Source organism: Macaca fascicularis, chromosome 20, assembly GCF_037993035.2.
Source record: "Macaca fascicularis isolate 582-1 chromosome 20, T2T-MFA8v1.1".
Classification (NCBI taxonomy): domain Eukaryota; kingdom Metazoa; phylum Chordata; class Mammalia; order Primates; family Cercopithecidae; genus Macaca; species Macaca fascicularis.
Window position 1 is genome coordinate 53839989 of NC_088394.1, and position 25037 is coordinate 53865025.

Below are 25037 nucleotides of genomic sequence, written 5' to 3' on the forward strand. Positions count from 1 at the left end.
AGCTACCGCGCCCGGCCTTTATTTTTATTTTTTGAAATGGATCTCAGTCTGTTGCCCAGGCTGGAGTACAGTGGCCCCATCTCGGCTCACTGCAACCTCTGCTTCCCAGGTTCAAGTGATTTCCAGGTTCAAGCAACCGCGCCTGGCCAAGAGCCTTATTTTTAAGAGCTACATGCTCAGTATTTGGTGTTGGGGTGAAATGTCGTATCTACAATTTTCAAATGGTTCAGAAAAAGACACACAGACGAAGCAAATATGGCAAACTGTTAACAAGTGCTGGAATCTACGTGGTATCATGATACTGTGTTTTCAAGTTTTCTCTATTTAGTTTTTTTAATAATACAAAAGTTAAGAGGAACTACAGACTAGACAGTTTTGATCCGATGTTATTCCAATCGTTTAAAGGTGCCTTGTGGTGACTCACGCCTGTAATCCCAGCACTTTGGGAGGCTGAGGCGGGTGTATCACCTAAGGTCAGGAGTTCAAGACCAGCCTGGCCAACATGGAGAAACCCCGTCTCTACTAAAAATACAAAAACTAGCCTTAGCCAGGCATGGTGGCGGGCGCCTGTGGTTCCACTTACTCGGGAGGCTGAACCAGGAGAATCGTTTGAACCCAGAAGGCAGAGTGGGGACTCCCCCACGCTTCGGCTTTCAGAACAAGGGTTCGAATTCTGGGGCTATTACTTTCTGACCGTGTGGTTTTTTGCAAGCATCTTAACCCGGAACTCAGTTTCCTCATCTGTAAATGGGAACAGGAATTCCTACCCCGTAGGGTTGTAGTGAGCGTTAAGTGAACCCAAGGAGCCCTGATCTGAGGTGAGAGGCTGGAGGCCGAATGGCGAGGTTCGAGGAGCTCTGGGTGCCCGGGACAACCTCTGGGCAACAGGAAGAGGCGGCTGCGGGGCCGAGTCCCTCCTAAGCGGCCACGCGAGAGGCCCTGAGTCGAGAAGGGTTACGGCGCTTCCCTGAGCCCACCCCGCCCAACGTGTCACAAATAAAGCCGGCCTTTCTCCGATTCCCTGATTGCGGCCCCTCAGGGAGCAGCCCCTTGCCCACGCATCCATTAGCCGAGGCGGTGGCTGCGTGGTCAATGCTCCAGGACTCAGCGCCTGCCTCGGCTCCGGAATCAGGCTGTTTCCTTCTAGACCTTCCGTGGGGGATTCATGCCGGCGTCCGGGTCAAAGAACAGGGACAAAGTCCTCCTGCCACGGGGTACCATCTGCAGGCAATGGGAAGAATGAGGAGCTTCAGCAAAATGCCGACTAAGGCCTCCCTAGGTTTTTCCCCACTCCAAGATGGAAGGCCTGCGGCTTCAGACCGCCCCAGAAGTCTCCTTCCCATTGGCTATCTTGTAATTGGTTTTCCAATAATGCGGGCTCTGATTGGTCAATCCAGGACGGTTGCTCAAGCCATTGGCGCAGCCGCCATTGGAGGGCGGCTCTCAAAAGTTTTCAGACACAAATTAGGTTCGAGGAAGGAAACGGAGAGGAAAGGGAAACTTGAGACGGAGGCGGGACTAAGGAAAAGGCAGCTTGCATTGGTTTATCAGAGGCCAAGGGGCGGCTCTTGAACGCTCCTTCCTCTTGATTAGCCTGATTTAGGAAAAGAGGGCGGGTACTTAGGAAAAGCGGCAGAAGCGCCTGCTTCCATTGGTCAGTCCTGGCAGGAGGCGGAGCGCCTGCGGCAGCTGATTGGTGCGGGAGGCGAGGTGGGCGGGGCTCTGAGCCGGAGGTTTTGTTGTGAGGGTCGGTTGTCAAGCAGCGGCCAATCAGGGCAGGGGATGGAGGCAAGTGGGGGTCGCGCCTGGAGCAGAGCCTCGGCCTCCGGAGCCGCAGCTGCAGGTGGAGTGGGCAAGGGGACGAGGTGGCGAGGGGACGGTGGGCCCTGGGCTGGGCCGAGCCAGGCGGGGCTGGCCGGGCTTGCGGGCAGAGAGCTCTGGGCGTGGGGAGGCTAGAGCCCATACTCCGCAAGCAGAGGGTTGAGAGGATCAGCTGAGGCGGAGGTACCTGCCCCCGCCCCCGGACCAGAGGGGTCGGGGTGGAGGCCGGAGGGGGCAAAACCAGGGAGGCCGGAAGCAGAGCTGGGGGTCTGCAGAAGGACGGGTAATGAATAGGGAGAAGAGAAGCAGGAGAATGAATGAATGGGAGACCCCGGGAACATACGGGAAAGGGCAGTAACGGGAGTCTGGCGAGGCAGGGGCCACGTGAGGGAGCTCGGGAGGCAGGATGTGCATGAGTGGGAGACTCAGGGGGCAGGGAGAAAAGGGGGTGTGAACGGAGGACTAGAGAGGCAGACCCGGGGACCCAGGAGAAAGGTGACGGAGGGGAGCGGGCTCATGGGAAAGAGGTGAAGTGGCTGTGGGAAGGAGGTGGGAGGCTCCATGAGGTGGCCTTTCAGAGTTGAGAAGTCATAGCCACTCACGCCCAGACCAGAGGCCTAGTTCCTAGCTCTGTCCTTGGGAATCTCAGGGAGCAGGAGCGGTTCCCTTGCCAGGAGCTGGGGAGTTGGGCCATCAGGGTCATCTTCGAGATTCTTTCCAGGGAGGACTAAAGTGGCCGTCTCTGGGATGCCTTTCCTAGGCCCATAAGCTTAGCTTCTGACTCCACTCCCCCACACCCCACACGTCAGACAAAAACAACCACTCCCGAGAAATCTATGTGAATTGCAGACACGTGGTCTTCTCCGCCCCACTGCAGCTGCTGCACTTTAGGCAGCCAGCATCCCGGAACAGAGCTGCATCTCATTATCCTGGCCTCTGGGAGGAGTTTCTTTTTCCTTGTGTTCCAAATCACCCTACCTGAGGTGCCCCCTCTGCAGATCCCCAAACCCAATTTGCTTCTGGCCCTTGTGGCTTTGGTGGGTGCCAGTCTTTATCAAGTGGCCTTGGTGATCCAGGTAGCGATAGCTCTTACCAAGCATTTTCTAACATGACATCACCTCTGTTTGTATTGCAGCCCGGTACTGAGCTGAGATGGCTCAAGCCTAACATCCCATGATCCAGGATCGTGACAGATGTGCACAGGCTGCTGTTCTTGCTGCTGTGGGTGATTTGGAACCACGAGGCAGCCCACAGCCAGAAGACGAGGCATTCTCCCTGCCTGGATGTGTGGGAACTCTCTGCCAACTTGATTGGTGGATCTGGGGGGGATCCACCCCCACCCCACGAGGAAAGCACAGTTTATTTTGTGGGTGGGGCTTCAGGTGGCCAGCCAGCTGAAGGATGGCCACCCCTGTGGTCACCAAGACAGCCTGGAAGTTGCGTGAGTGGTTTTCATTTTTCTTTATCACCCCATTTATTCTGTTAGCTGCTTGTTGCTGGGAGGCCTGAACCCACAGCTTTGTTTCCTGTTCTTGGCACAGGAGGAGACTCCTAGACTTTGGAGTAAGATAGACCATGATGTAAATCATGACTGTGGCACTTCTTAGCTGGGTGACACTGGGCAGGTGACTTAACCTCTCTGAGGCTCAGTTTTCTTGTCTATACAATGAGATGACGCCTGCATTCTATGGTTGCTGTGAAATTCAAGTGACAAGATGAACATCCTAAAGCACTTAGCATAGCATTTCCAGCTAGGCTGACAGTGGGGTGAGAAATCCTGAAAGATGTTCGCAGCATTCTCAGACATCTCACAAGTCAAACTTCCCCGGTCAGATAAAAGCATCTTGGGCCCAGGATGGAGGAAGGAGTGAGAGCGAGAAGGGATGGGCAGAGGGTTGCAGACAGGGCTCGGACTGTAACTGATGGACACTGCCCTGAACAAGCGGTTCTAGACTCTTTCATCTAAAGACTTCATACTCTTAACAATTATTGAGGACCCCAGAGTGCTTTTGTTTGTTGGATTTATGTATCTGTCAATATTTACCATGTTAGAAGTTAATACTGAGACATTTTCAAACAAGAGTATATAATCAAATAGGCCTCTAGTGATGTTCTGGGAAACTCCACCATATGCTTGTGAGCAAATGAGAGTGCAAAAGGCAGATGCCATCTTAGTGTTATTGTGAAAATCCTTTTGTCTTCTCAGACCCCCCGAAAGGATCTCGAGGATCCCAAGCATGCCCAGATCAGAGTTTGAGAATTCCTGTACACATTGGCACCTCTATCGTAACTGGTTGGCATAGCTTTTGTGTGCTCCACCTGGTCACTGTCTGCTGCCAGCTGTCCCTGGGCTGGTTTTCAGGAGCTGGGTTGAGACAGACTCTCACTTTCGCCCAGGCTGGAGTACAGTGGTGCAATCTCAGCTCACTGCAACCTCTGCCTCCCGGGTTCGTGCGATTCTCGTGCCTCAGCCTCCCGAGTAGCTGGGATCACAGGCACCTGCCACCATGCCTGGCTAATTTTTGTATTTTTAGTAGAAACGGGGTTTCACCATGTTGGCCAGGCTGGTTTCAAACTCCTGACCTCAGGTGATCCACCTGCCTCGGCCTCCCAAAGTGCTGGGATGACAGGCATGAGCCACCATGCCTGGCCAAGACTACGCACTTTTTAACCATGAATTTAACCATATGACTCGGGCAAAGTTCTTTGCAGGGCCTCTGTTTCCTTGTTTGTAAAGTGAGAGGTTTGGGCCATTTCCATGTTGTTCCCCAAAGCTCTAGGGCTCTGGGAGAACCCAGTTATGGTTCCCCAAGGAGGGCACACTTTGGTCAGAGTGACTTTGTCATTATTGGGATTACATATTCATCCCTTCAACAGCTGGCTTTTCCCCAGAGCTAGGCACTGGGGAGCCAATGGGTGACAAAGTAGTCAAGGTCTCTGTATGGTGGGAGCGCAGAGCCTGGGGAGAGCAACAGGCAGGAACTGGATAACCGTATCCCTCTGTGTCTCCTCTAGTTGCAAACTGAATTAGTTAACTCGGGGGTGGGGTAGGGGGTGGGGTGGGAATACTGCAGGTTGCATGAACAGCAAGCGCAAAGGCCCTGAGGCAGGAGGCTCGGCGTATTGGAAGGACTCAAGGGAGGCCATGGGCAGTGGCACAGCAGCAGGAGGAACGTGGGGCCGCACAGACCTAGTGAGTTCACAGGAGCATGTGTCCACAGGACCCCAGCCCTACTGAGGCTGCCATGGCTTTATCTTAAAGGCAAGGCCAAGCCATCAGAGTGTGCGAGCAGGAGGTAATGAGATCAGGCGTGTTGGGCATCTGCTGCTGCTGCTGATTTCATGTGCATGGTGGTGTCCATGGGAATCAACTCTGAAGAGCCCAGGGCCACATGACCTCTGGCTCCTTGTGGCTCCAGGGTCTGGTGAGGATCAGAGGTGCGTGGCCCACATGAGGTCGTTGAAACCTAGTACTTTGTATCTTGCATCTGGGACGTGGATCCTCAGCCCTTCTTGCCATGCCGCACCGTGTTCCCCAGCTTTGGCTGGATGTGGGGCCCAGGTTGTATGTGCTCCCAGAGCTTGGCCTGCCAGTAGACACTGAGGATTTTTATTTTTCATTTTTTGTATGAAAATCAAGTATTCGGCCTGGGCTGTTGGTCGCTGTCCTTCAAGCCAGGTGAAGGAGGAGCTCTTGGGGTAGTGCCCCGTGCCTCCTTTGCAGGTGCCTGTGCTGTGTCCCTGCCCTTCTGCCCTCCCTCCTTGGGCTCCAGTCAGTCCCTGGTCAGGCTGCTTAGAGGGGAGTGATGTGGGCTTCTCAAGAAGGGCCCAACTTCTAAATTCTCACCCCAAAGTCGGTGGTTTTGCCAGCTCAGTCTCCTGCCCCCACCACCGTCTGATCACACTGGGGCAAATTTTGTGCAAGGCCTAGAGTGGGCACCCAGGCAATACTGATATTATGAATGAATGACTGTCTCCAGGGGCAGCAGTCCTGAGGCCCAGTGAGGTAGGGCCCAGCCAGACACTTTCCCTGGGAGGAGTGAGGGCCAGGGGATAGACAGAGCCCTCCAGGTAGGCCAGGGGGAGTGGGCAGTGCCTCCACGGAGAGAATGCCAGGCTTGGGCACAGAATGCCAGGGAGAAGGTGCTTTGCCCTCTTTCCGGGTTGGGCGGAAACTCTTGAACAGACACATGTCTGTGGCTGGATTCCCCAGGTTTCTGTCCCCACAGTGTCCAGAGGACAGAAGGCTCTCGTTGAGATGGGACTAAAGTGGGGCCCAGCTCCCTGGGATTCCCCATGGCAAGCTCCCCGGTGCCCTGGCCCAGGTTTGGGCCCACAGGGAACCCTCGCCCTTGCTGGTGCTGCTGCCTGTGCCGGCTCTGCCATGGCCGGGCCAGGAGGCAGGGTGTCATCAGTGAGATTGAGCCTGCGACTTGTCCCCTGGGCACTCCTGGTGGCCCCTTGGAGCCCGGCTTTCCGGCAAGCAGCTTCTGTGGACCCAGTTTCCCAACCTCCTTGTGGTCTGAAGTCCGCAGCAGAGACACCCAAGCAGAGTGGAGTTGGAGCTGGGGTGCAGGAGGGGCCTCTGTGGAGCACCGTGGCTGCAACACCCTTTTCCTTGGCGTCACCCACGCTGGCCTCCCAGGTGCCTCGGGGCGTCAGCACCTTGGGGTTTTCCCCCGGCCTGTGTAGGGAGAACTGTCTTTTTTCTGCTTTCTTTCCAGAAGGAGCTTGCGCAGGGATGGGCTCCGAGGCCCTGGCTGCCTCTTGGTTCCCTGCCTGTGCTTTGCTCCCTGTGGAGCCCTCCGAGGCTCATACCTGCCATCTCCACTGACCAGGCCAGGGGCCTTGGGCTGCCTTCATGGCTTCCTCCTCTGTGTGGTCAGCCCTCACCCCCACCCCGGCTGCTCAGTCTGTTGCCTCCTGCCCCCTCCTCATGAAGCTCACCCTCTGGTGCCCGCCGGGGCCCCCATGCCCACTCTCTCATGGTGACTAGCCCCGAGCCTGCCCAGCGTCACGGAGCCCTCACCTGCTACTAAGCAGCATGCAGACAATGCTCTCGGGGAGTCCTCAGCATCAGGTGTGAGCAGGCACCATGGGTATCCCCACTTTCCAGACGAGGAGCCAGGCCCTCAGAGGACAGGTGACCTAGTAGCCAAGGCCACGCAATAGCAGATCGCAGACCTCAGACCAGAACCTGATCCATGATTCTGAATCTGAGCCACAGCCCCGTGCAGGCTCACCTGGGGGCAGCTTGTCTACAGGTGACTTCGGTTGTTCTTAGAGTGTGTTCTCCAGAGCGGGGTTTGCGTGTCCACATAAGCAGCAGCTGAGAGGTGCATAGGCAGTGCATGGGTCAATGTTTTTTAAATTTTAGTAACTCTTTTTCTTTTTGTATCATAGAAAGAGTATCATGAGTATATCAAACTTGTAATTTCATGGATATGGCCTAAGACCAAGCTAATAAAAAATAGCAAGTCAATTTTAAAAATTGAGTATGACTAGTCAATATTACCAAGTGATGTGCAGAAACAGGAAGAAAATAATGAAGTCTAAAGGTAGGAAGGACAGGTATGATGAAAGTTGAGAAACAGTGATTTCCGTCTCAGGCCCATGCCCTGCCCCGTCTGCTGGTCCTACAGCTCATGGTGGGCACCAAAGCGGGAGCTGAAGGAGGCAGAGCCTTCCAGTGGGTTTCAGGTTCTGGAGCGGGTAGCCGAGCAGGGTCACCCTCCACAAGACCACATCGGGCCCCCCTGATGGCCTCTCCCTCTCCTTCCCTGTGTAGAAGAGATCGTCGCACATGCCAGCAATGTGTCCTCACTGGTGCTGGGCAAAGCCTCCGGGCGGCTGCTGGCTACAGGCGGGGATGACTGCCGCGTCAACCTGTGGTCCATCAACAAGCCCAACTGCATCATGGTGAGCCCCGACAGCCAGCAGGGGGTCAGGACAAGGACCTGGGGAGGGGACAGGGACAGGGGTTGGAGGCTGAAGAGTGAGCAGCTTCTCAGGCTCTCTTGAGCCCAGGGCCCCCTATCCGCTGGGGCCCAGTCCAGGGGTGGAGGGGGCATGGTGCTTCCCCCAGCTGTCTGCTCAGTGAGGCCCAGGACAGCCCAGCATGGTTGGGACAGTGGCCAGCCCTCAGGAGCGAGGGAGTCACCTGCCTGTGGTACTATTAAGAACTCCAGGCAGGCTTCGTGAGAAGGTTAAAATAAGCCCCGGGCCTGTGGTTGAGCCAAAAGACTTATACCCCTCCCCTCCCACCTGCCCATCTGCCTGCCTGGCAGCAACATGTGGGCGTTTATTTTAATTCATTCCCAGCCTTCATTCCCCAACAAGGATTTGAGGGGACCTGGCTGGAGCTGGTTAGGGAACTAGTTCTTAAATAGCATCTCCCCACTATTTATGCAGCTATGTTCAATGCTAGAAACTGTTTTCTAACTAGGAGCACATAAAGGAGAAAACACAAAATGAATTACATATAGTTCTTTTATCCAAAGGCCACCACAGTTGGTGTTTTGGTCTGAGTCCTTCTAGATGCTGAGACAGATACGTATACGTGTACATGCACATGCGTGCACACTTGTACATGCATGTACACATGTATACATGCAAATACTCATACAAGCACACACACACAAATCAAAAAACACTGCCACTCTTGTGCAGCCTGATTTTTAAAACTAACAATGTTGTAAGGATTTGCCTGTGTCAACAAGTATTCTTTTACAACATGATTTTGAATGGCTTAATGGTGTTCCATTGTAGGGATGAGCTGTAATTATCTTAGCCACACCCTGTTATCAGCATGGAGGTTGTTTCTGGCTTTTTTCCAGCTCCGCTAAACCACCCTGTGGTGAACATCCTCAGCCACCTAGATCCTTGAGCAGATCCGTGATCGTTGCATTCAATCCAGGGGTGTGTGCTTTTGTTAAAGCTTTCAAAATAGATTGCCAAACTGCCCTCCAGAAATCATTTTACGTTCTCACCAGCAGCATCGGAACCTGCCCTTTCCTCCATGCCCCACCCCGCATCCCTTGCCAATCAGGGAAGTATCATTGTTTTGACTCCTGGTGAAATAGATAAAGAAAATTAGGACAGGCACAGCGGCTCACACCTGTAATCCCAGCATTTTGGGAGGCCGAGGCGGGTGGATCAACTGAGGTCAAGAGTTTGAGACCAGTCTGGCCAACATGGTGAAATCCCGTCTCTACTAAAAACACAAAAATTAGCCGGGCGTGGTGGCGGGCACCTGTAGTCCCAGCTACTCAGGAGGCTGAGACAGGAGAATTGCTTGAACCCGGGAGACGGAGGTTGCAGTGAGCTGAGATTGTGCCACCGCACTTCAGCCTGGGTGACAGAGCGAGATTTCATCTCAAAAAAAAAAAAAAAAGAGAGAGAGAGAATATGGCAAAGGATGAATTTCTTAGTAGAAACTTAATCACCTCTGTTTTTCTGAGATCCAGGGGTAGAACTGAGATCCACCCCAGCCTCAGCAAGGGTGCCAGGGGTCAGTAAAGATGAATTGAAATGTTTTGTTTTACTTTGTTTTTAGGGTTCAAATGTGTTTTCTACCCCCCCCTGAAATGCCAAAGTAGTAGCATACACAAGCTGAAAAAGCAACACCAATGACTGACCAAAAATAGGACATGCCACGACCCCCAGAGAAACGGGGCCAACCGTCTGGGGCCTGGCTTGCAGGCTTGTCTTTGAATGCCAGGTACAGCTGTCAGGCCCCAGCCAGTCTCGCCCCCGGCTGCTGCCCTGGCTCACACACACCAGCCTCCCAGGCCTTACAGTGCCTCCAGGCTGCCGGGGTCATTCTCTCCTTGGGGTTTCTGTGCACACTCTCCCCCTGCAGGCCGTCCACTTGGATTTATTTTTGTTTATTTTTGAGTATGGGATACACTTATTCCTCTCAACATCCAAAAGATAGAGGGTCCACAGTGAAAAGTCTTCCGCCCTCCTCCAACCCCCACAGCCCTCTCCTTTCCGTGGGGATGGGCAGTCGGGGAGAGCCGGGGGTTCCAGAGGGGCAAGATTTGTGCCCGGGACCAGGCAGGCCTTGGTTCAGCTGTGGCTTTCCTCACTGAGGGGCTTGTGTGGGGCAGAGTGAAGAGGGGAATAGAGCAGGGGCGGGTTGCTTGACTTAGGGCCAAAGGGACAGCATCCCTTTATCTTGGCCAGTCACTCCCCTCCGAGAGGCCCAGGGCCATTTCTGCAGGTGACGCCCATGTCAGAAGCACAGCAAGGAAGAGGGAGGTGGTGGGGGAATGAGTGGGGTTTGTCCACTTTCAGCCCTGAGAGCTGAGGCCGAGAGGAGTAGCTGCTCAGAAAGGGCCTGCAGGAGGGCTCTGCTGTGGCCCCATGGGGTGCCCTCTCCTGCCTTAGCCACTTCTCGCTGAAGCGTTTCCGGGGGACCTGGAATTCAGGGCGGCAACTGCGGGGATCTGTTCAGCAGTGCACTGCAGCTGCTGCCCTCTCTCCACAGAGCCTGACGGGCCACACGTCCCCAGTGGAGAGCGTCCGCCTCAACACCCCTGAGGAGCTCATCGTGGCTGGCTCCCAGTCGGGCTCCATCCGTGTCTGGGACCTGGAAGCTGCCAAAAGTAGGCCTCCGAGCTTGCCTTCTGTGCACGCGCACCTGCCTTAGTCTTCAGGCTCTGCAGTTGTGCCACTTCTTCCAGGAAGCCTGCCTGGACTAGGTTGGCTGCTTTGCTCCTGGAGCACTAACCGGGCAGTGTGGCACCCACTCCACCCCCATTAGCCTGGCATTGACATGCACTGCTGCCTCTAGCAGCTGGCACTGAGGGCCTGCTGGAAAATGTCTGCATGACCCATCGTGTGGGTTGGGGGATGCGCAGGTGTGTGTGTGTTTGGATGTGTGTGTGTTTGGATGTGTGTGTCTGCATCTGTGTGTGTGTGTGTGTATTTAGAACCTAAAGGGACGTCACATGTGGCCAGGGGCCCTGCAGGTCACGTGAATGAGTGAGGTGGCTGTGTGGGACAGCCGTGAAGAACCGGGGAGCTTGTACCCCGACTCCAGGTGGTTCCCACTCTGTCTTGGCTCCCTGGTGCCATCAGGCAGCCTGGAATGGCCAGATCTGTTTGCTTGTGCTCTGTTTTAATTTAGTTTTCATCTGTATGGAAGCTGTACATAGCCTAAAATTTAAAACCTCAAATACCAGTAGTTCTGCAATTAATTCCAATGGAGAGAGGAAACTTCTGCCTCACTCCTTCCCATTCTCCAAGAGCCGAAACTTTCTGTGCTTTCATCTGTGCTTTGCTGATCGCCTCCACCTTTCTAGACCACATGGTTATACCACAGTTTCTTTCTTTTCTTATTTAAAAAACATCGTGGCCAGGCGCAGTGGCTCACGCCTATAATCCCAGCACTTTGGGAAGCTGAGGCAGGCAGATCACCTGAGGTTGGGAGTTCAAGACCAACCTGACCAACATGGAGAAACCCCGTCTCTACTAAAAATACAGAATTAGCTGGGTGTGGTGGCCCATGCCTATAATCCCAGCTACTTGGGAGGCTGAGGCAGGAGAATCACCTGAACCCAGGAGGTGGCAGGAGGTGGGGGTTGTGGTGAGCTGAGATCGCACCATTGCATTGTAGCCTGGGCAACAAGGGCAAAACCCCATCTCAAAAAAAAAAAAAAAAAAAGTTAGCACATTATTCTCTTCCTACTGTAGAGGATGAAAATTTAGCTCTCTCGTGGCACCACCCCCAGCCCTATCGCTCGTGTTTCTCCTCCCACCCTCCCAGTAGCACCATTTCAATAGGCAGTGTTTATAACGTAAGGATGCGTAAGTGTCATTTACCACTGACTGTTTCTTTTTAATAACTTGGTTTCCCTGGAGTTAATAGTTGTTCTTTTTTCTTTTTTAATCTGTGTGTTTTCTATGTCTGTATTATTCATTTATCCCCAGATTCTCTGCCAGAAGAGTAAAGCTCCTCCTATTTCTTTGAAACCCATCCCATAATGCAGGCGCCTTTTCTCAGAGCCTCTCCTCTGGTCCTAGTGGCCTGCAGCCCGGCTGTCATCCTGGGCCTCCGTGTCTTTTCTCCGGGGAATTCTCTCCGTCTGCTGTTCCTGGTCCCACCCCGCCACCTTTCTTGGTTTTCTCCCTCTTTTTGATGGAGCACATTCTTTTGTAGCTTACTGAGAAAGGGTGCTGGGAAGGCATAGTTTTGGAGACCTTCCATGGCTAAAAATGACTTTATACTACCCCCATCATTTGCTTTTGTGTTTGTTTTATGAGTTTGAGTATAGAGTTCTATGTTGGCAATAAAATATCGCCCTCAGAATTTGGAAGGTGCAGCTCTTCTGCCTTTTAGGTTCTAGGGTTGCTATTGGGAGGGGCTGGTGCTGTTCTAATCCCAGATCCTTCACAGGGGACTGGCTTCATTCCACGTTCTCGCTCTTCTTTCCTCTCTCTCTCTGTCTTTTCTTTCCTCTCTCTCTGTCTCCGCAGGCTTTTAGGGTCTTTGTCCCAGTGTTGTGGTGTGATGAGCCTGGGGGCGGGTCTGTTTCCACCCTGTGCTAGGTCATCGCTGGTTTCTTGCGGTTGTGGTCTGGAAACTCATGCCCTCAGTTCTGGGCTGAGTGGAGAGTCTCGCCCACTGCTCCTGTGCTGTGCCTCGGTGCCTTGGCAGGTGGTGCCAGCTCTACGGATTTTTCAAGAGAGGCTGGAAATCTGGAAATTCATGTGGAATCCACCCATTTAAAAATGTTGACAGCTCACTCAACATTTGTTTCAGAACACTATGCAGGCCAGCACTGTGAGGTCCAAATGAGACCTGTTTGCCTGATGCTTTTCTTTTCTTTTCTTTTCTTTTTTTTTTTTTTTGAGACAGAGTCTCGCTCTGTCACCCAAGCTGGAGTGCAGTGGTGCAGTCTCAGCTCACTGCAACCTCTGTCTCCCAGGTTCAAATGATTCTCCTGCCTCAGCCTCCTGAGGAGCTGGGACTACAGGCATGGACCACCATGCCCCGCTAATTTTTGTATTTTTAGTAGAGATGGGGTTTCTCCATGTTGGCCAGGCTGGTCTTGAACTCCTGACCTCAGGTGATGTGCCCTCTTCAACCTCCCAAAGTGCTGGGATTACTGGCATAAGCCACCGTGCCTGGACTGCCTGATGCTTTTTGACAGCCTTGGTTGGATCACCCCACGTGCCAGGCAGGAGGCCACCTACCTGAAGCCCTGGAGAGGAAGCGGCAATGTGGATGTTGCCGAGGCTGCTTTTTCCAGAAGAGAGCCCCTCTGGCCCGGCTGAGACTTCAAGATTCTTCTGGGCCTCTCCTTGGTTTGTGCTCTATGTTGGCAGCAGGGCCGCAGCCATGAGCCGCGCATACACAGTGGCAAGGCTCCGTTTGCTCAGGAACAGCGGGCTTTCTGTGTAGGTGGTACTCAATAAAGATGCACCCAGGTCGCTTCAGTGATGCTTGCCTACTCAGTGATGGTCAGTTTAAGAACAAAAGAGCCCCAGGACCTCTTTGATAACAAACAGGACTGCAGGCTTTGCATCTTGGCACGTGATCACACTGCCTGGTCACACCAGGGCATGCTGTGCTTGGGTGTCACTGAACTCAAGCGGGCCAGGGAAGAGCGAGTCCAGGATGGCTGGGCTCTAATGGAGAAGGTGGGAAGGCTCAGGCAGAAGGCTGGCAGCTCCCTGGACCTGAATCCCAGCGTGTGGGCACCAGCCATTCAGTATTCACTGAAGAACAAGAGACAGAAGGGAGAAACCGAGGGCGCCGTGCCCCCTGTCCAGGCTTTCTCAGCCACAATTGTTTTGCTTATAAGGGAAATGTGAGGAATTCCTTGAAGTGGCTGAGAAATGAAAAATGAAGACTGCTGGATTCCTGGGCCCTGGACAGCCAGGGCTGGCTCCTCCACAAGGAGCTTATTACAAACTCACGGCGCAGACTCCACCCTCGGAGAACCCGACTCAGTACTGGGGTGGGCCCAGGATCTGGATTTTAATAAGCTTCCAGGTGATTCTGATGGACAGCCAAGTTGACAGATGGGCAAATGGAGGCCCAGGGAGGGCACCGAGCTTAGGAAAGCCCTGGTAGCTGCAGGCAGCAGAGCCTGGGACTTGAATCCTGGCATCAGGAATCCCATCCCAGTGCTCTCTGTTGTGCCATTGAACGGAAGAGAAACTTGCCTTCAGCACAGCAGGTAGAGCTAAGACCTCCGGCCTCCTCCACCCCCACTTGCAAGAGCTCGGGTGACAGTGACAGACAGGCAAATTGAGGCCCCAGGTGTAGAAAGGTTCCAAAGAGAGCTGCTCCACTGGCATGGTGGCTCATACCTGTAATCTCAGCACTTTGGGAGGCCAAGGCAGGAGGATCACTTGAGGCCACGAGTTTAAGACTAACCTGGGCAACAAAAGGAGACCTCTGTCTCTATTTAAAAAAGAGAAAGAGAGCGAGCTGCCTCTCATATCGGTTGCCTTGGAAGGCCACCCATCACTGGAGGGCTCAGATGTAGGCTGAGGATGTGCTCAGCTGGGAGGCCTTAGGGGTTCCTGTGTGGGGCAGACAGACCCCGGAGGCCCCTCCACTCTGCAGTTCCTAGATCCCGTGATTGAATGTGGGCATCAGAGGCCTTCGTGGGATAGAAAAGCAAGGACAGGAGTCAGGCCAGAAGAATGTGGTCCTGCCTGCTTTCCACAGCGCAGCCAGAGGGCGAGGGTGGCTCAGCGCAGGGGATCCCACGGGATCCCACAGGAGGGCGGCTGGCACTTCATGCAGCCAGCCCACACAGGGTGGGACTCCTCCACATCCTCTCCGGGCAGGGCAGGATTTTGGAAGCCTTGCTGTGGGATCCAAGCTGAGTGGGCTGGGAGCGGGTGTGGACTGGAGCAGGAGCTAGCGTGGCCTCCTTGGCCAGGAGGCAATGCCCAGCCCCCAGCAGCAGCTGATAGCTACACGGAGCAAGGAGGGACAGCTGCAGAGATTCTGGTGCAGGTGAATTGGATATGCATTCGACAGACTCCAGAGGGATGTGAAAGTGTCCAGACCCAGCTCCAGCGCCAGACAGGGCCAACTGCAGAGGGGCACTGAGGCCTGAGGAGGAGGAGAGAAGGCCCAGCTTGCAGGACAGCCAAGAGCAGAAGGCAGGCCTTGTGCAGGAAGACATGTGAATGGGACTAATTACGACTGGCATTTATTGAGCACTTACCATGTGCAGAGCCCGTACTAAGCACTTTATGTCTGTTTGTTTACTCCATTCTGTGACCCAACGTGAGGCCCAGAGACAGTATGTGATTGGCCAGGGTCACACCACCAGTGAGGATTGGAGCCAAGGCTGATCCCAGTACTGTCTGACGCCACAGCCCACATCCTGACTTTGGGGGTAGAGAAGATCATACAGTAGAGTTCATTTAATTCACCCAGTGCTTGGATCTTGACTCTGCAGTAAAGTGTTATATATGGAATCTTGAATACCTCCTCTGACAGAGAGCTCATTACCTCACAAGGCACTCTATTGCACCTTGGTTCAAAACTAAGAATGGCTGGACTCCCACATTTCCTGGCTTCGCCACTCAGGACGGTCAGTTTTGTTCAGATAGTGAATTATAAATCTTTCCAAAAGCAGGAAACATGAGACAAATTTGAGTGGTGCTGGAAGACACCCTGAAACACACAAGGTTTGCCTCCAGGCTGGGCCGCTCCTGGCCATGGAGATGCCTGCAAAACCTTCCAGGAAAGGATGGGAGATGTGGTTCCTAGGCAGCGGGAGGCGATCAGGCCCCACCCCGGGAGTTCTTTGGTCCTCGCGTGTCCTCCCTGTATCCTCTCAGTTCTCACTGCTCCTCAGTGTGTCCTCACAACCATCCTCAAGATCCCATGGACAGGGGTTACCCAAGAAGACTGGTGTGTGCATCAGGGCCACCCCAGCCATGCCCTCCCCTTGCCTTCCTTAGGGACTTTGCCCATCACCTCCATCTACCTAACAGTGCATCCCTCATCCTCCACCCACTGACATCTACTCAAATACGACCTCCATAAAGCCTTCCTGGATTTCTCTTTCCGACCGAGCTGTTTCTCTCCCAGCTTGAACCTCTCCTGGTCTCTCTCTCTCCTCGTGCTGTCTTGGGTGGAGTTCAGCCCTCTGCAAACCATAAGCTGCATGCCCATAGGGCCTGAACTGAGTGTGGTGGTTCCCTGGCTCTGCTGCCGCTGGGGCACAGTCTGTGGGGAGAGTGTGGTACAATTTCTGCAGACTTGAGGTAACACAGGGCTGTCATTTCTCAAGAGAAATATAGGAAAATTAATTATTGACTGGACGCAGTGGCTCACGCCTGTAATACCAGCACTTTGGGAGGCCAAGGCGGGTGGATCACTTGAGGTCAGGAGACCAGCCCAGCCAACATGGTGAAACCCATCTCTACCAAAAATATAAAAAAATTAGCTGGGTGTGGTGGCACATGCTTGTAATCCCAGCTACTTGGGAGGCTGAGGCAGGAGAACTGCTTGAACCCGGGAGGCGGAGGTTGCAGTGAGCCGAGATTGCACCATTGCACTCCAGCCTGGGTGACAAAGCAAGACTCCTCAAAAAAAATAAAAATAAAAAATAAAAAAAAAGAAAGGAAAAGAAAATTCATTGTTAGGGTGGTGGGACCCTTGATTTTTCCTCCTGTTTTAAAAATACGTGTCATTGTTCTATTTTTCTGTTCTGTTTTCTGTGCGGTGAATCCAAAAGCGCACACACATCCCCACAGCAGCCCTTCCTCTGCCAGCCTTCTCATTTGCTCTTAGCCGCTGTCTCTGCTTTCCTTCTCGTTAGTTCTTCGCACACTCATGGGACACAAAGCCAACATCTGCAGCCTGGATTTCCACCCGTACGGCGAGTTCGTAGCCTCCGGTTCCCAGGACACGAACATCAAGGTGAGAGGCCGGTCCATGCCCCGTTGTCTCCCGCTGGGCCTGCGGCAGGACCGGCCCGGCCCTCAGTGCTGGATGCCCGCTGAGGGGACCTCTTCCCCTTTCTGCAGCCACATCTGCACCATCCTAGGGAAAGTGGGTGGCAGGCATCTGCCAGACGTTTCTGCTCAGAATGCCAGCTTAGTGAGCAGTTTCTGTCCTTGTTACTGTGGGGAGTAACAACCTAGAGAAGCCTGCGTCCCGCCCTCTGCTCACAGCCACACACCTTCCTCCAGTCGTGGCTCTGGGCCTCAGTCATGACCTCTCCTGACTCTGCCCCTTTGCTTCTCTCACCCCCACAGCTCTGGGACATCAGGAGGAAAGGCTGTGTCTTCCGATACAGGGTAAGGATGCGCTCTGTCAGTGACTCCGTGAGCACCTTGCAGGCATTGAGTGTGGCGTGGTGCCCAGACCCCGGCAGGGGATGGAGGGGACAGCTGTCCCACATGGGTGAGAACATAAAACATGGATCTGGAGCCAAGCAGGAGTGCCATGGGTGGCCCACCTGGATCCCCTGGCTCTTCATGAATCCCCTAGAGCCACGTTCATCAAACTGCTCCCTACAGAACCAGGTGGATAACCGGTGTCGTTACATAGAAGGGGTCCCATAGGAGTGAGGAGGAGGCAGGGAGAGGTCTGTTGGGCCCAGGATCCCAGGGTGAGCTCATGCTGTGTCCTCCCTCAGGGGCACAGCCAGGCTGTGCGGTGTCTCCGGTTCAGCCCCGATGGGAAGTGGTTGGCGTCGGCCGCAGATGACCATACCGTGAAGGTAGCTCCCAGCCTGACCTGGGCCCTGGGGCTGGGGGCTGGGGGCTGCTGATCACACCAGGCTGAGTCCTCACCTCCCTCCTGATGGGGCATGTCCCAAGCCCATCCCGAGTGGAAGGTAGCTTGTAGATAGAAAGCTTGGCCTGGATTAGAGAGGGTGGGTAGCCAAGATGCCTGATCGCCCTGACCTCCTCCCTGCCCTGCCTCCAGCTCTGGGATCTCACTGCTGGCAAGATGATGTCTGAGTTCCCTGGTCACACGGGGCCTGTCAACGTGGTCGAGTTTCACCCCAACGAGTACCTCCTGGCCTCCGGCAGCTCTGACAGGTGAGGAGGAGCGGGCGAGTTGCTCGTGACTGCCATCCTTCACTACCTTGTCCTCTGCGCGTCTCTGCTCTCGGTCTGTCACTGTCTGGGGTGTTATATGCCTGACGATCCTGTGTGGACTGAATTGGATTTCAGCCCAGCCAGGACTGGACCCTGGTCCATCTCCCCTGGCTCTGGTTCCCTGGCCTCAGTGTCCCAGGTCTATGGCTTCATGGGCAGGTTGGGACCCAAGGCACCTAGCGGGACCCCGTAGGGCAGGGAGGCTCATGGCTGTTGGGGCCAACCCCGGGGCCAGGGCCATCGGGCCCAGCCTCCCCCTTGCAAAGTCAGGGCCAGCTCTGCCCCAGACGTTGCTCCTGGTGGCCCTGCCCTGGGGGAGAGGTTTCTGGAGAGAAGCTGGCTTCCCAGGGGCATTTGGAGGCCAGGATGAGAGAGAGGCTTGGCAGCACAGCCTGGCTACCTTTGCAGGACAATCCGTTTCTGGGACCTGGAGAAGTTCCAGGTGGTGAGCTGCATCGAAGGGGAGCCTGGGCCTGTCAGGTATGCAGGCTGTGGGGTGGGCGGCCCAGCGCTTCTCCCGGGCAGCGGGGCGTGGCTGTGGGTGGGCCTTTCCCATTTCCACTGCTGTGCCCTCCTTGCCCTGGGCTCTCTGGGTTCCTCGGGGTGGGGACCAGGCTGGGTGCCACAGGACCCACAGCCATCTCTCGCCTGGCCCAGGAGCGTCCTGTTCAACCCCGACGGCTGCTGCCTGTATAGCGGCTGCCAGGACTCGCTGCGTGTCTACGGCTGGGAACCTGAGCGGTGCTTTGATGTGGTCCTCGTCAACTGGGGCAAGGTGGCCGACCTGGCCATCTGCAATGACCAGTTGGTGAGACAGCTATGGGACCCACCGCCCTCCACTCCCACGGGGCCACCTGCCTCCCTCCAGCCCAGGCCCTTCCTCCTACCCCCACACTGGGGCTGAGATTTTGCCCTCTCAGCTCACAGGCCCAGCCCCACCTCTCTGCTTCCTGCAGATAGGTGTGGCCTTCTCCCAGAGCAACGTCTCCTCTTATGTGGTGGATCTGACACGTGTCACCAGGACTGGCACGGTGGCCCGGGACCCTGTGCAGGACCACCGGCCCCTGGCACAGCCACCACCCAACCCCAGTGCCCCGCTCCGGCGCATCTACGAGCGGCCCAGCACAACCTGCAGCAAGCCTCAGAGGTGGGGGCGTGGGGGGCCTTAGGGGGCACAGGAGAGGGCCTGTCATAGGGGAAGCCTCGGAGTTCCAGCCCTGGGCCTTACAGGGCACCTGCTTCCTTTGGGCTTGGCCTCATACCCCCAGGGTGAAGCAGAACTCAGAGAGCGAGCGCCGCAGCCCCAGCAGCGAGGATGACCGGGACGAGCGTGAGTCCCGCGCGGAGATCCAGAACGCCGAGGACTACAACGAGATCTTTCAGCCCAAGAACAGCATCAGTGAGGCCGGGCTCCCGCCCCCAGCCCAGCGTCCCCGTCGGTGAAAGGGAGGCTGGGGGTCCTTCCAGGATGGCCTGCTGTGGCTCTACGTCCCTTTAGCTTCTTCTTAACCCATCCTGGGTTCCACACCCTGTCCTCACGTTCCCTGGACCTTGCCAGGCTGTGCTCTGATGGAACTGAGAGGGGGCCCTGGGCACTCCTCAGCAGCAGCCCAGCAGCTACTCAGGGTCTCAGTCCCTGCCCTGCCAGGGACAAGTGGGCTGGGAGGGGAAGGACTGAGGGTTCCTGGGACCAAGAGCAGGGTCCACAGTCTGCAGCCGCATGCCTGGGAGCTACCCTCTGTCCCCCACACTCTGACAGGGCCCTGGGTCCCAGGTGGCCTGGCCAGGAGCGCTCCCAGCCAGGGGCCTCTTTCCTCTGCAGGTCGGACACCACCCCGGAGAAGCGAGCCCTTCCCTGCACCCCCAGAGGACGGTGAGTTGGGTGAGCCTGGTTTCCTAAGGTCTCTGATGCCCCCCGTCCCTCATCTTCTCTCCCTGTGAGTCCCCCTGACAAGCCCCTTCCCTGGAACCTCCCCTCTCAGGACACGACCCACAGCCTCTCCCGCTGGGTCTCTGCCCTCCACCCGTTATGTGCCGGGTCCCTGCAAGACTGACAGTGCCTCCCAAGGAGCCTGTGCCCTGGTGTGTGGGGGACAGACATAGACACCACCACACGGGCGGGCCTGCCAGGGGCACTCGGGCTGTGGAGGATGGAGAGGAGTCACTGGGGGCCCAGCTTAGATGGGGTCTGCTGTAGATGGGATGATCGGGAGGCTCTCAGGAGGCCCAACAACTGCTGAGGCCTGGGGGCTGGCAAGAAGAGGGAGAGGGGAGCGCTTCCGGCAGGAAGGGAGCTGAGAGGCGGGGAGCTGGGGTGAGTCCCAGCAAGAGGTCAGGCCCACAAGGCCTCAGCTGGGGGTTTGGATTAAGAAGGGAGAAAACATGATCTGCGTTGTGGTTGGAGAAGGGGCAGGTGTGGGGCCCCCTGTCCTACAGAGTACCCCTGCCCTCCACCTGGCCTTCCCTCAGGGACCGTCCTTGCTGTCTTCTGAAGGCTGGGTTTCCTAGGAGGCTCCACTTCCACCTTGCCAGTCACTTATCCCAGCCCCCTCCACACACATGCCAGTGAAGGGACAGGACAGCCACATCCTAGAGCCCCCTGGGTCCCACCCACAGGCAGACTTAAGATTGAGTTCGGGGAGAGGGAGGAGGCAGGTCCAGGCCTGCCCCCAGGTCCTCTGGAGCCCCCATGCTACTGGCCTGCTGCCTCCCCACGCTCCCGCTCTGTCCCCATTGCAATGCTGCCCAGAGCTCCGCCCTGAGGCCCTTCTGGCCGAACCCAGTTATCTTTTCCTTTTGCCTCCAGATGCAGCCACAGCAAAGGAGGCAGCAAAGCCCAGCTCTGCCATGGATGTGCAGTTCCCAGTGCCAAACGTACGTCCATGGAGGGAGCATGGTGTGGGGCCTAGAGAGGGTCCTGAGCCAGGGTTGGGGGTCCCTCGTGTTGGGAGGCAGAGAGGGAGGCCCCAGGCTGGCACCCACTGAGCTTCACACCCGTTTCAGCTGGAGGTCCTGCCCCGGCCCCCGGTGGTTGCTTCCACACCTGCACCCAAGGCTGAGCCTGCCATCATCCCTGCCACCCGGAATGAGCCCATCGGGCTGAAGGCCTCCGACTTCCTGCCCGTGAGTGGGAGCCCAGTGTGAGGCATGGGTGGAGGTCTGTGGGTGGAGAGCAGAGCTTTGCTGCCGGCTCTTCCCGTGCCAGCATCTGGGTGCGCATCCCACACAGGCCGTGAAGATCCCCCAGCAGGCTGAGCTGGTGGACGAGGATGCCATGTCACAGATCCGCAAAGGCCACGACACCATGTGTGTGGTGCTCACCAGCCGCCACAAGAACCTGGACACCGTGCGGGCTGTGTGGACCACGGGCGACATCAAGGCAAGCGCCCACCCTCACCCAGGGCCTCATCTCGCCCCCTGCCCCTGCCACCTGCCTGCCCAGGCATGGGGCAGAACAAGAAGAGGCCACCCATGTGGGATAGGCCGTCCTGTCGTCATTATCACGGCTGCTGTTTAGTAAGCACCTGTTTAATGCCTGGCCTTACACTCACTGCGTTAGGTGCAGTGCTGTAAACACCCACAGCCCCTCCAGCACACCCACATTCACGTTCGTGCCCCCACCCTCACCCTCACAGGGCCACACTGTCCCCCACTGCCCCTCCCCTGACGGTGCTCTGTTTGCACAGACGTCGGTGGACTCCGCTGTGGCCATCAACGACCTGTCGGTGGTGGTGGACCTCCTGAACATCGTCAACCAGAAAGCGTAAGTGGCTGCCGAGGGGGAGTGGGTGGAGGGGCAGGGCTGGGCTGACGGCAGCATGTCCTGGCCTCTCCTAGCTCCCTGTGGAAGCTGGACCTGTGCACCACGGTCCTGCCACAGATCGAGAAGCTTCTGCAGAGCAAGTATGAGAGGTGCGTGTGGGGAAGCCATGCCTGCCTCAGGCAGGGGGAGGGGAGAGGTAGGAAGCCTCCTCCTGGACCATGGGAAGCCCCCCAAGAGCCTGGGTGTTCCTGTGAGCTGGCTGTGAAGCATTGCTGCCCCTCAACGGTCCAGAGGTGGGAGTGGAAACAGGTGTGTGTGTGTGTGTGTGTGTGTGTGTCTGTGTCTGCCCCTCTCCTCCTCTGTTCCTCGCTGTTTCTGTCTGTGGCCCTGAGTCCATCTGTGACTTCATCCATCTCCCCCTGAAGCTACGTCCAGACGGGCTGCACCTCCCTGAAGCTGATCCTGCAGCGGTTTCTGCCCCTCATCACGGACATGCTGGCAGCCCCGCCCTCTGTGGGTGTGGATATCAGTAGGGAGGAGAGGTGAGGGCCAGGCGGCACGTGTGTTGGGGGCAGGGGTGCCACAACAGGTGAGGGGACGAAGGCCTGGAGGCCCTGGGCCCTCTTACTGACAGTCCTGTTGGGACAGAGTACAGAGGGTGTGTTGGTCTGGGGCCATGGCTCAGGGCGTGGGTGGGCTTAGCCAGAGCTGGGTTCCTCCATGGCCTGGCTGTGCCCACAATCCCTGGCAGGGCCTGGGTAGTTCCCCTCTGGGCCTCCACCTTCCCTTGGGAGGAGGGGCTGGAGCAGTTAGGACAGCAAAGGCCCTGGGGTTGGGGTGGTGGTGGTGCCAGCTGGCCCCTCAGGCACTGCCCTCTCTACAGGCTGCACAAGTGCCGGCTCTGCTACAAGCAGCTCAAGAGCATCAGCGGCCTGGTCAAGAGCAAGTCGGGCCTGAGCGGCCGCCACGGCAGTACCTTCCGCGAGCTGCACCTGCTCATGGCCAGTCTGGACTGAGGAACGCAGTGGGCAGGGGCGCTTGGCTGCCCTCAGGGCCTGGCCTCAGCCCCCACTCCTGTTCCTTTTGTGCCTAGTGGCCCATGAGCCTCTGCCTGGCCCCTGCCGCTGTCCTGTGGCCGTCCTGGAGGAGGTAACACTGGTCCCTGGCCACCTCTACAGCCCTGAACTCTGAGACAACTCTCTCCAGCAATAGCTGCCCAGCTTTGCCCAACTGTTGCTTCTTGGGGCAGCGAACTGAGCCCTGGGGCTGCTGCTGTAATTTATAAGGCAAATTTTATTAAATTTGTAACTATTCCCAGGTTTCCTTGCGGGGAATGTTTTCTGCTGGCCACAGGGCTCCCCACGTCCCAGGAGTGCCTGCCCCGTCGTTTCTGAGATGAGGCCACACCCCCTCCAAGCCCTGGGGTGGGGCTCTGGGCCGTGTGGCCAGCAGGGGGCAGCAGAGAGTCAGGCCTGTGGGACATCAGTTCAGCCAGTTCAGACTGGGAAGGAAAGGGAGGCGGCAACCACCCTTCCACCACTGGGTGTTGAGGTTAGGTAGGGGTGGGCCCCACCAGCCGGTCCTCCCCACCTCAGCCACACACAAGTTGTCTTATGGACACCCCCAGGATGCCTCCAGGGGCAGGACTGGAAGGCACCTGCCCCTTCTTCTGAGCAGGGCTCTGATCAGCTGTCATTCCCTGCTGGAGCCCCCAGCACTGGCTGGCGGGAAAGGGCCCACTGCTCTGTGGTCACTGCGACAGGTGGGCCACCTCCTGCTCCCAAGGCAGGGACCAGGTACAGCCCTGTCCCGGGGTGGTCAGGGTCCTCGGCACTGGAGGAAGGTGGTGCGGACCTCTGGCCAGTTCACTGAAGAGGGAAAAGGCCAGGGCAAAGGGTGGGCAGTGGGTGGTGCCCAGCAGTAACCCGGAAGGCCAGCATGGTTTGGGCAAGGCTTTAATGAGCTTTCGAAGCTCTCTCCAGCCTTAGTTTCCTTCCCATCAGTAACATGGAGGGAGGTCGGTCAGTTATTGTGGGCACACGGTAGGCACTGCATGAGGTGACTGTGACCACAAACAACAGAGAAAGTGACCCAGGGTGGGACAGCGCGGGCTCCCCCCAGTTGTTAAGGATGCATGTCCCTAACTGACCTAGAGGATAGCTCCTGGAGGGCTGTGGGGTGACCAGCCAGCGCGGGAGCCCACAGGACCTGCCAGTGCCCCATCCCCCTTAGCAGACCAAGAGGGGCTCACAGGCCAACGTTTTCAGACCATACTTGTGTAAAAAGGCTTTTATTTTAATAAGTAAAAATGGCTAAGCTTCCAAAAGTTCTTAAATAGATTTCAGAGGGAAGAAAATTCAAGAGACCAGTGAGCCAGGCAGGTGAGGGAGCAGCAGAATCCCCCACCCACTGGCTGCCTCTGTCAGCCATAAATATGGCGCGGCCCCGTGGCAGGAGGCCGTGCGCCTCTGTACACACCCCAGCTGCGGGACCCCTCCTTGAAGGAGAGGGGCGGGGAGGGCTGCCCTTGGTGCCACCAACCCACCCCAGTCCGCATGGTTCTTGAGCCTGCCAGGAGGCTCCTTGCCCACCCACGAAGGAGGGGGCTGGCCAGTCCTGCAAACTGAGGAGAGGAGCTGGGGCAGCCTGGGTGAGAGGCCCGCCCTCCTCCACTCTCCTGCCCTCCTCACGGGGCCCAGCTCACTGACAGCCCAGGCCCGCCAGGAAGAGCAGCCACCCCCGCTTTTCCGCCCATGCAATTGCACCCAGAGCCACAGCCGAGAGACACCGTTTCCTTCTGAACATGTTTCTCATCTCTGAGGGGAGACGGGGCAGAAGAGGAGCCTTCACTCTTGCCTCCACCTCCGGGGGTCCTGGCGCTGCAGCAGGAACAGGCCAGTGAGGCCTCGGGGCCCAGCTCCAGGCCCAGCGGGGTCACATCCGTCACACAGGCAGTGGCCGCGACTTCCCTGCAGGGGCACCGGGATCATCAGCCTCTTGTCTACTCGCCCACCGGCAGCCCACAACAGGTGCCACCAAGAGCAGGAGGGAACCCAGCAGAAGCAGACAGACAACACCAGCGGAGGCCAGACCCAGCCCTGAGCAGCAGAACGTCCCAGCGCAGCCCTGCAACCCATGGCGGCGGGCAGGCGGGTAGCCCTGGGCCACTGGCCCCACACTCACCTAGAGGCTGCAGCCCCAGCCGTCAGGCTGAAATCAAAGTGACAGGCGTCTCACTGGTGGGCCTGCCTCAGGCCAGTACCCCACAGGACCCTGCTGCTGCTACCCCTTTGGACTCAAGGACAGGCCAGGCCTTCCCATGATCTGGGCTAAACAGGGGCTGGAGTCCTGGATCCCA

General features: G+C 56.7%; 2 protein-coding genes across 38 annotated transcripts in view; one reads left to right on the forward strand and one right to left on the reverse strand.

The window, feature by feature from the left end:
- The first annotated feature begins 1768 nt into the window (after positions 1 to 1768).
- On the forward strand, positions 1769 to 22992 carry KATNB1 (katanin regulatory subunit B1). Of its 11 annotated transcripts, none has more exons than XR_012428869.1 (20): positions 1769 to 1843; positions 2957 to 3262; positions 7610 to 7740; positions 10313 to 10430; positions 16626 to 16726; positions 17065 to 17334; positions 17448 to 17531; positions 17741 to 17856; positions 18325 to 18396; positions 18574 to 18724; positions 18873 to 19063; positions 19185 to 19315; positions 19739 to 19798; positions 20723 to 20790; positions 20920 to 21039; positions 21146 to 21432; positions 21552 to 21679; positions 21754 to 21828; positions 22105 to 22221; positions 22563 to 22992. XR_012428869.1 is itself a non-coding variant. In XM_074027126.1 (20 exons), the coding sequence occupies exons 2-20, from the start codon at positions 3223 to 3225 to the stop codon at positions 22693 to 22695; spliced, it is 2205 nt and encodes a 734-aa protein (XP_073883227.1). In that variant the 5' UTR covers positions 1769 to 2104; positions 2957 to 3222; the 3' UTR covers positions 22696 to 22992. The 11 variants fall into 11 exon arrangements, 10 of the variants coding, with proteins under 10 accessions (XP_073883227.1, XP_073883231.1, XP_073883226.1 ...); XM_074027126.1 differs by having other exon boundaries at positions 1769 to 2104; positions 21146 to 21295; positions 21603 to 21679; XM_074027130.1 differs by having other exon boundaries at positions 1769 to 2104; positions 17065 to 17106; positions 19739 to 19789; positions 21146 to 21295; positions 21603 to 21679.
- A 961-nt stretch (positions 22993 to 23953) lies between these two features.
- The window catches only part of KIFC3 (kinesin family member C3), a 105256-nt gene continuing 104172 nt past the window's right edge, over positions 23954 to 25037 (reverse strand). For 20 of the 27 annotated variants that reach the window (XM_074027098.1, XM_065536944.1, XM_074027089.1 and 17 more), the window contains 2 exons: positions 24863 to 24889; positions 23954 to 24648 (listed from right to left, as the gene is read on the reverse strand). In XM_074027098.1, coding sequence (XP_073883199.1) covers positions 24885 to 24889 — 5 coding nt within the window. In that variant the 3' untranslated portion in view covers positions 23954 to 24648; positions 24863 to 24884. The remainder of the gene's footprint in view (positions 24649 to 24862; positions 24890 to 25037) is intronic. The other 7 variants (XM_065536943.1, XM_074027115.1, XM_065536940.1 and 4 more) reach the window with 1 other exon arrangement.

Coding starts and splice junctions, on each gene's coding strand:
- KATNB1 (XM_074027126.1), top strand. CDS start 3,223: ATGGCCACCCCTGTGGTCACCAAGACAGCCTGGAAGTTGC. Junction 10,431..16,625: donor GGACCTGGAAGCTGCCAAAA/GTAGGCCTCCGA, acceptor CCTTCTCGTTAG/TTCTTCGCACACTCATGGGA. Junction 17,335..17,447: donor ACTGCTCCCTACAGAACCAG/GTGGATAACCGG, acceptor GTCCTCCCTCAG/GGGCACAGCCAGGCTGTGCG.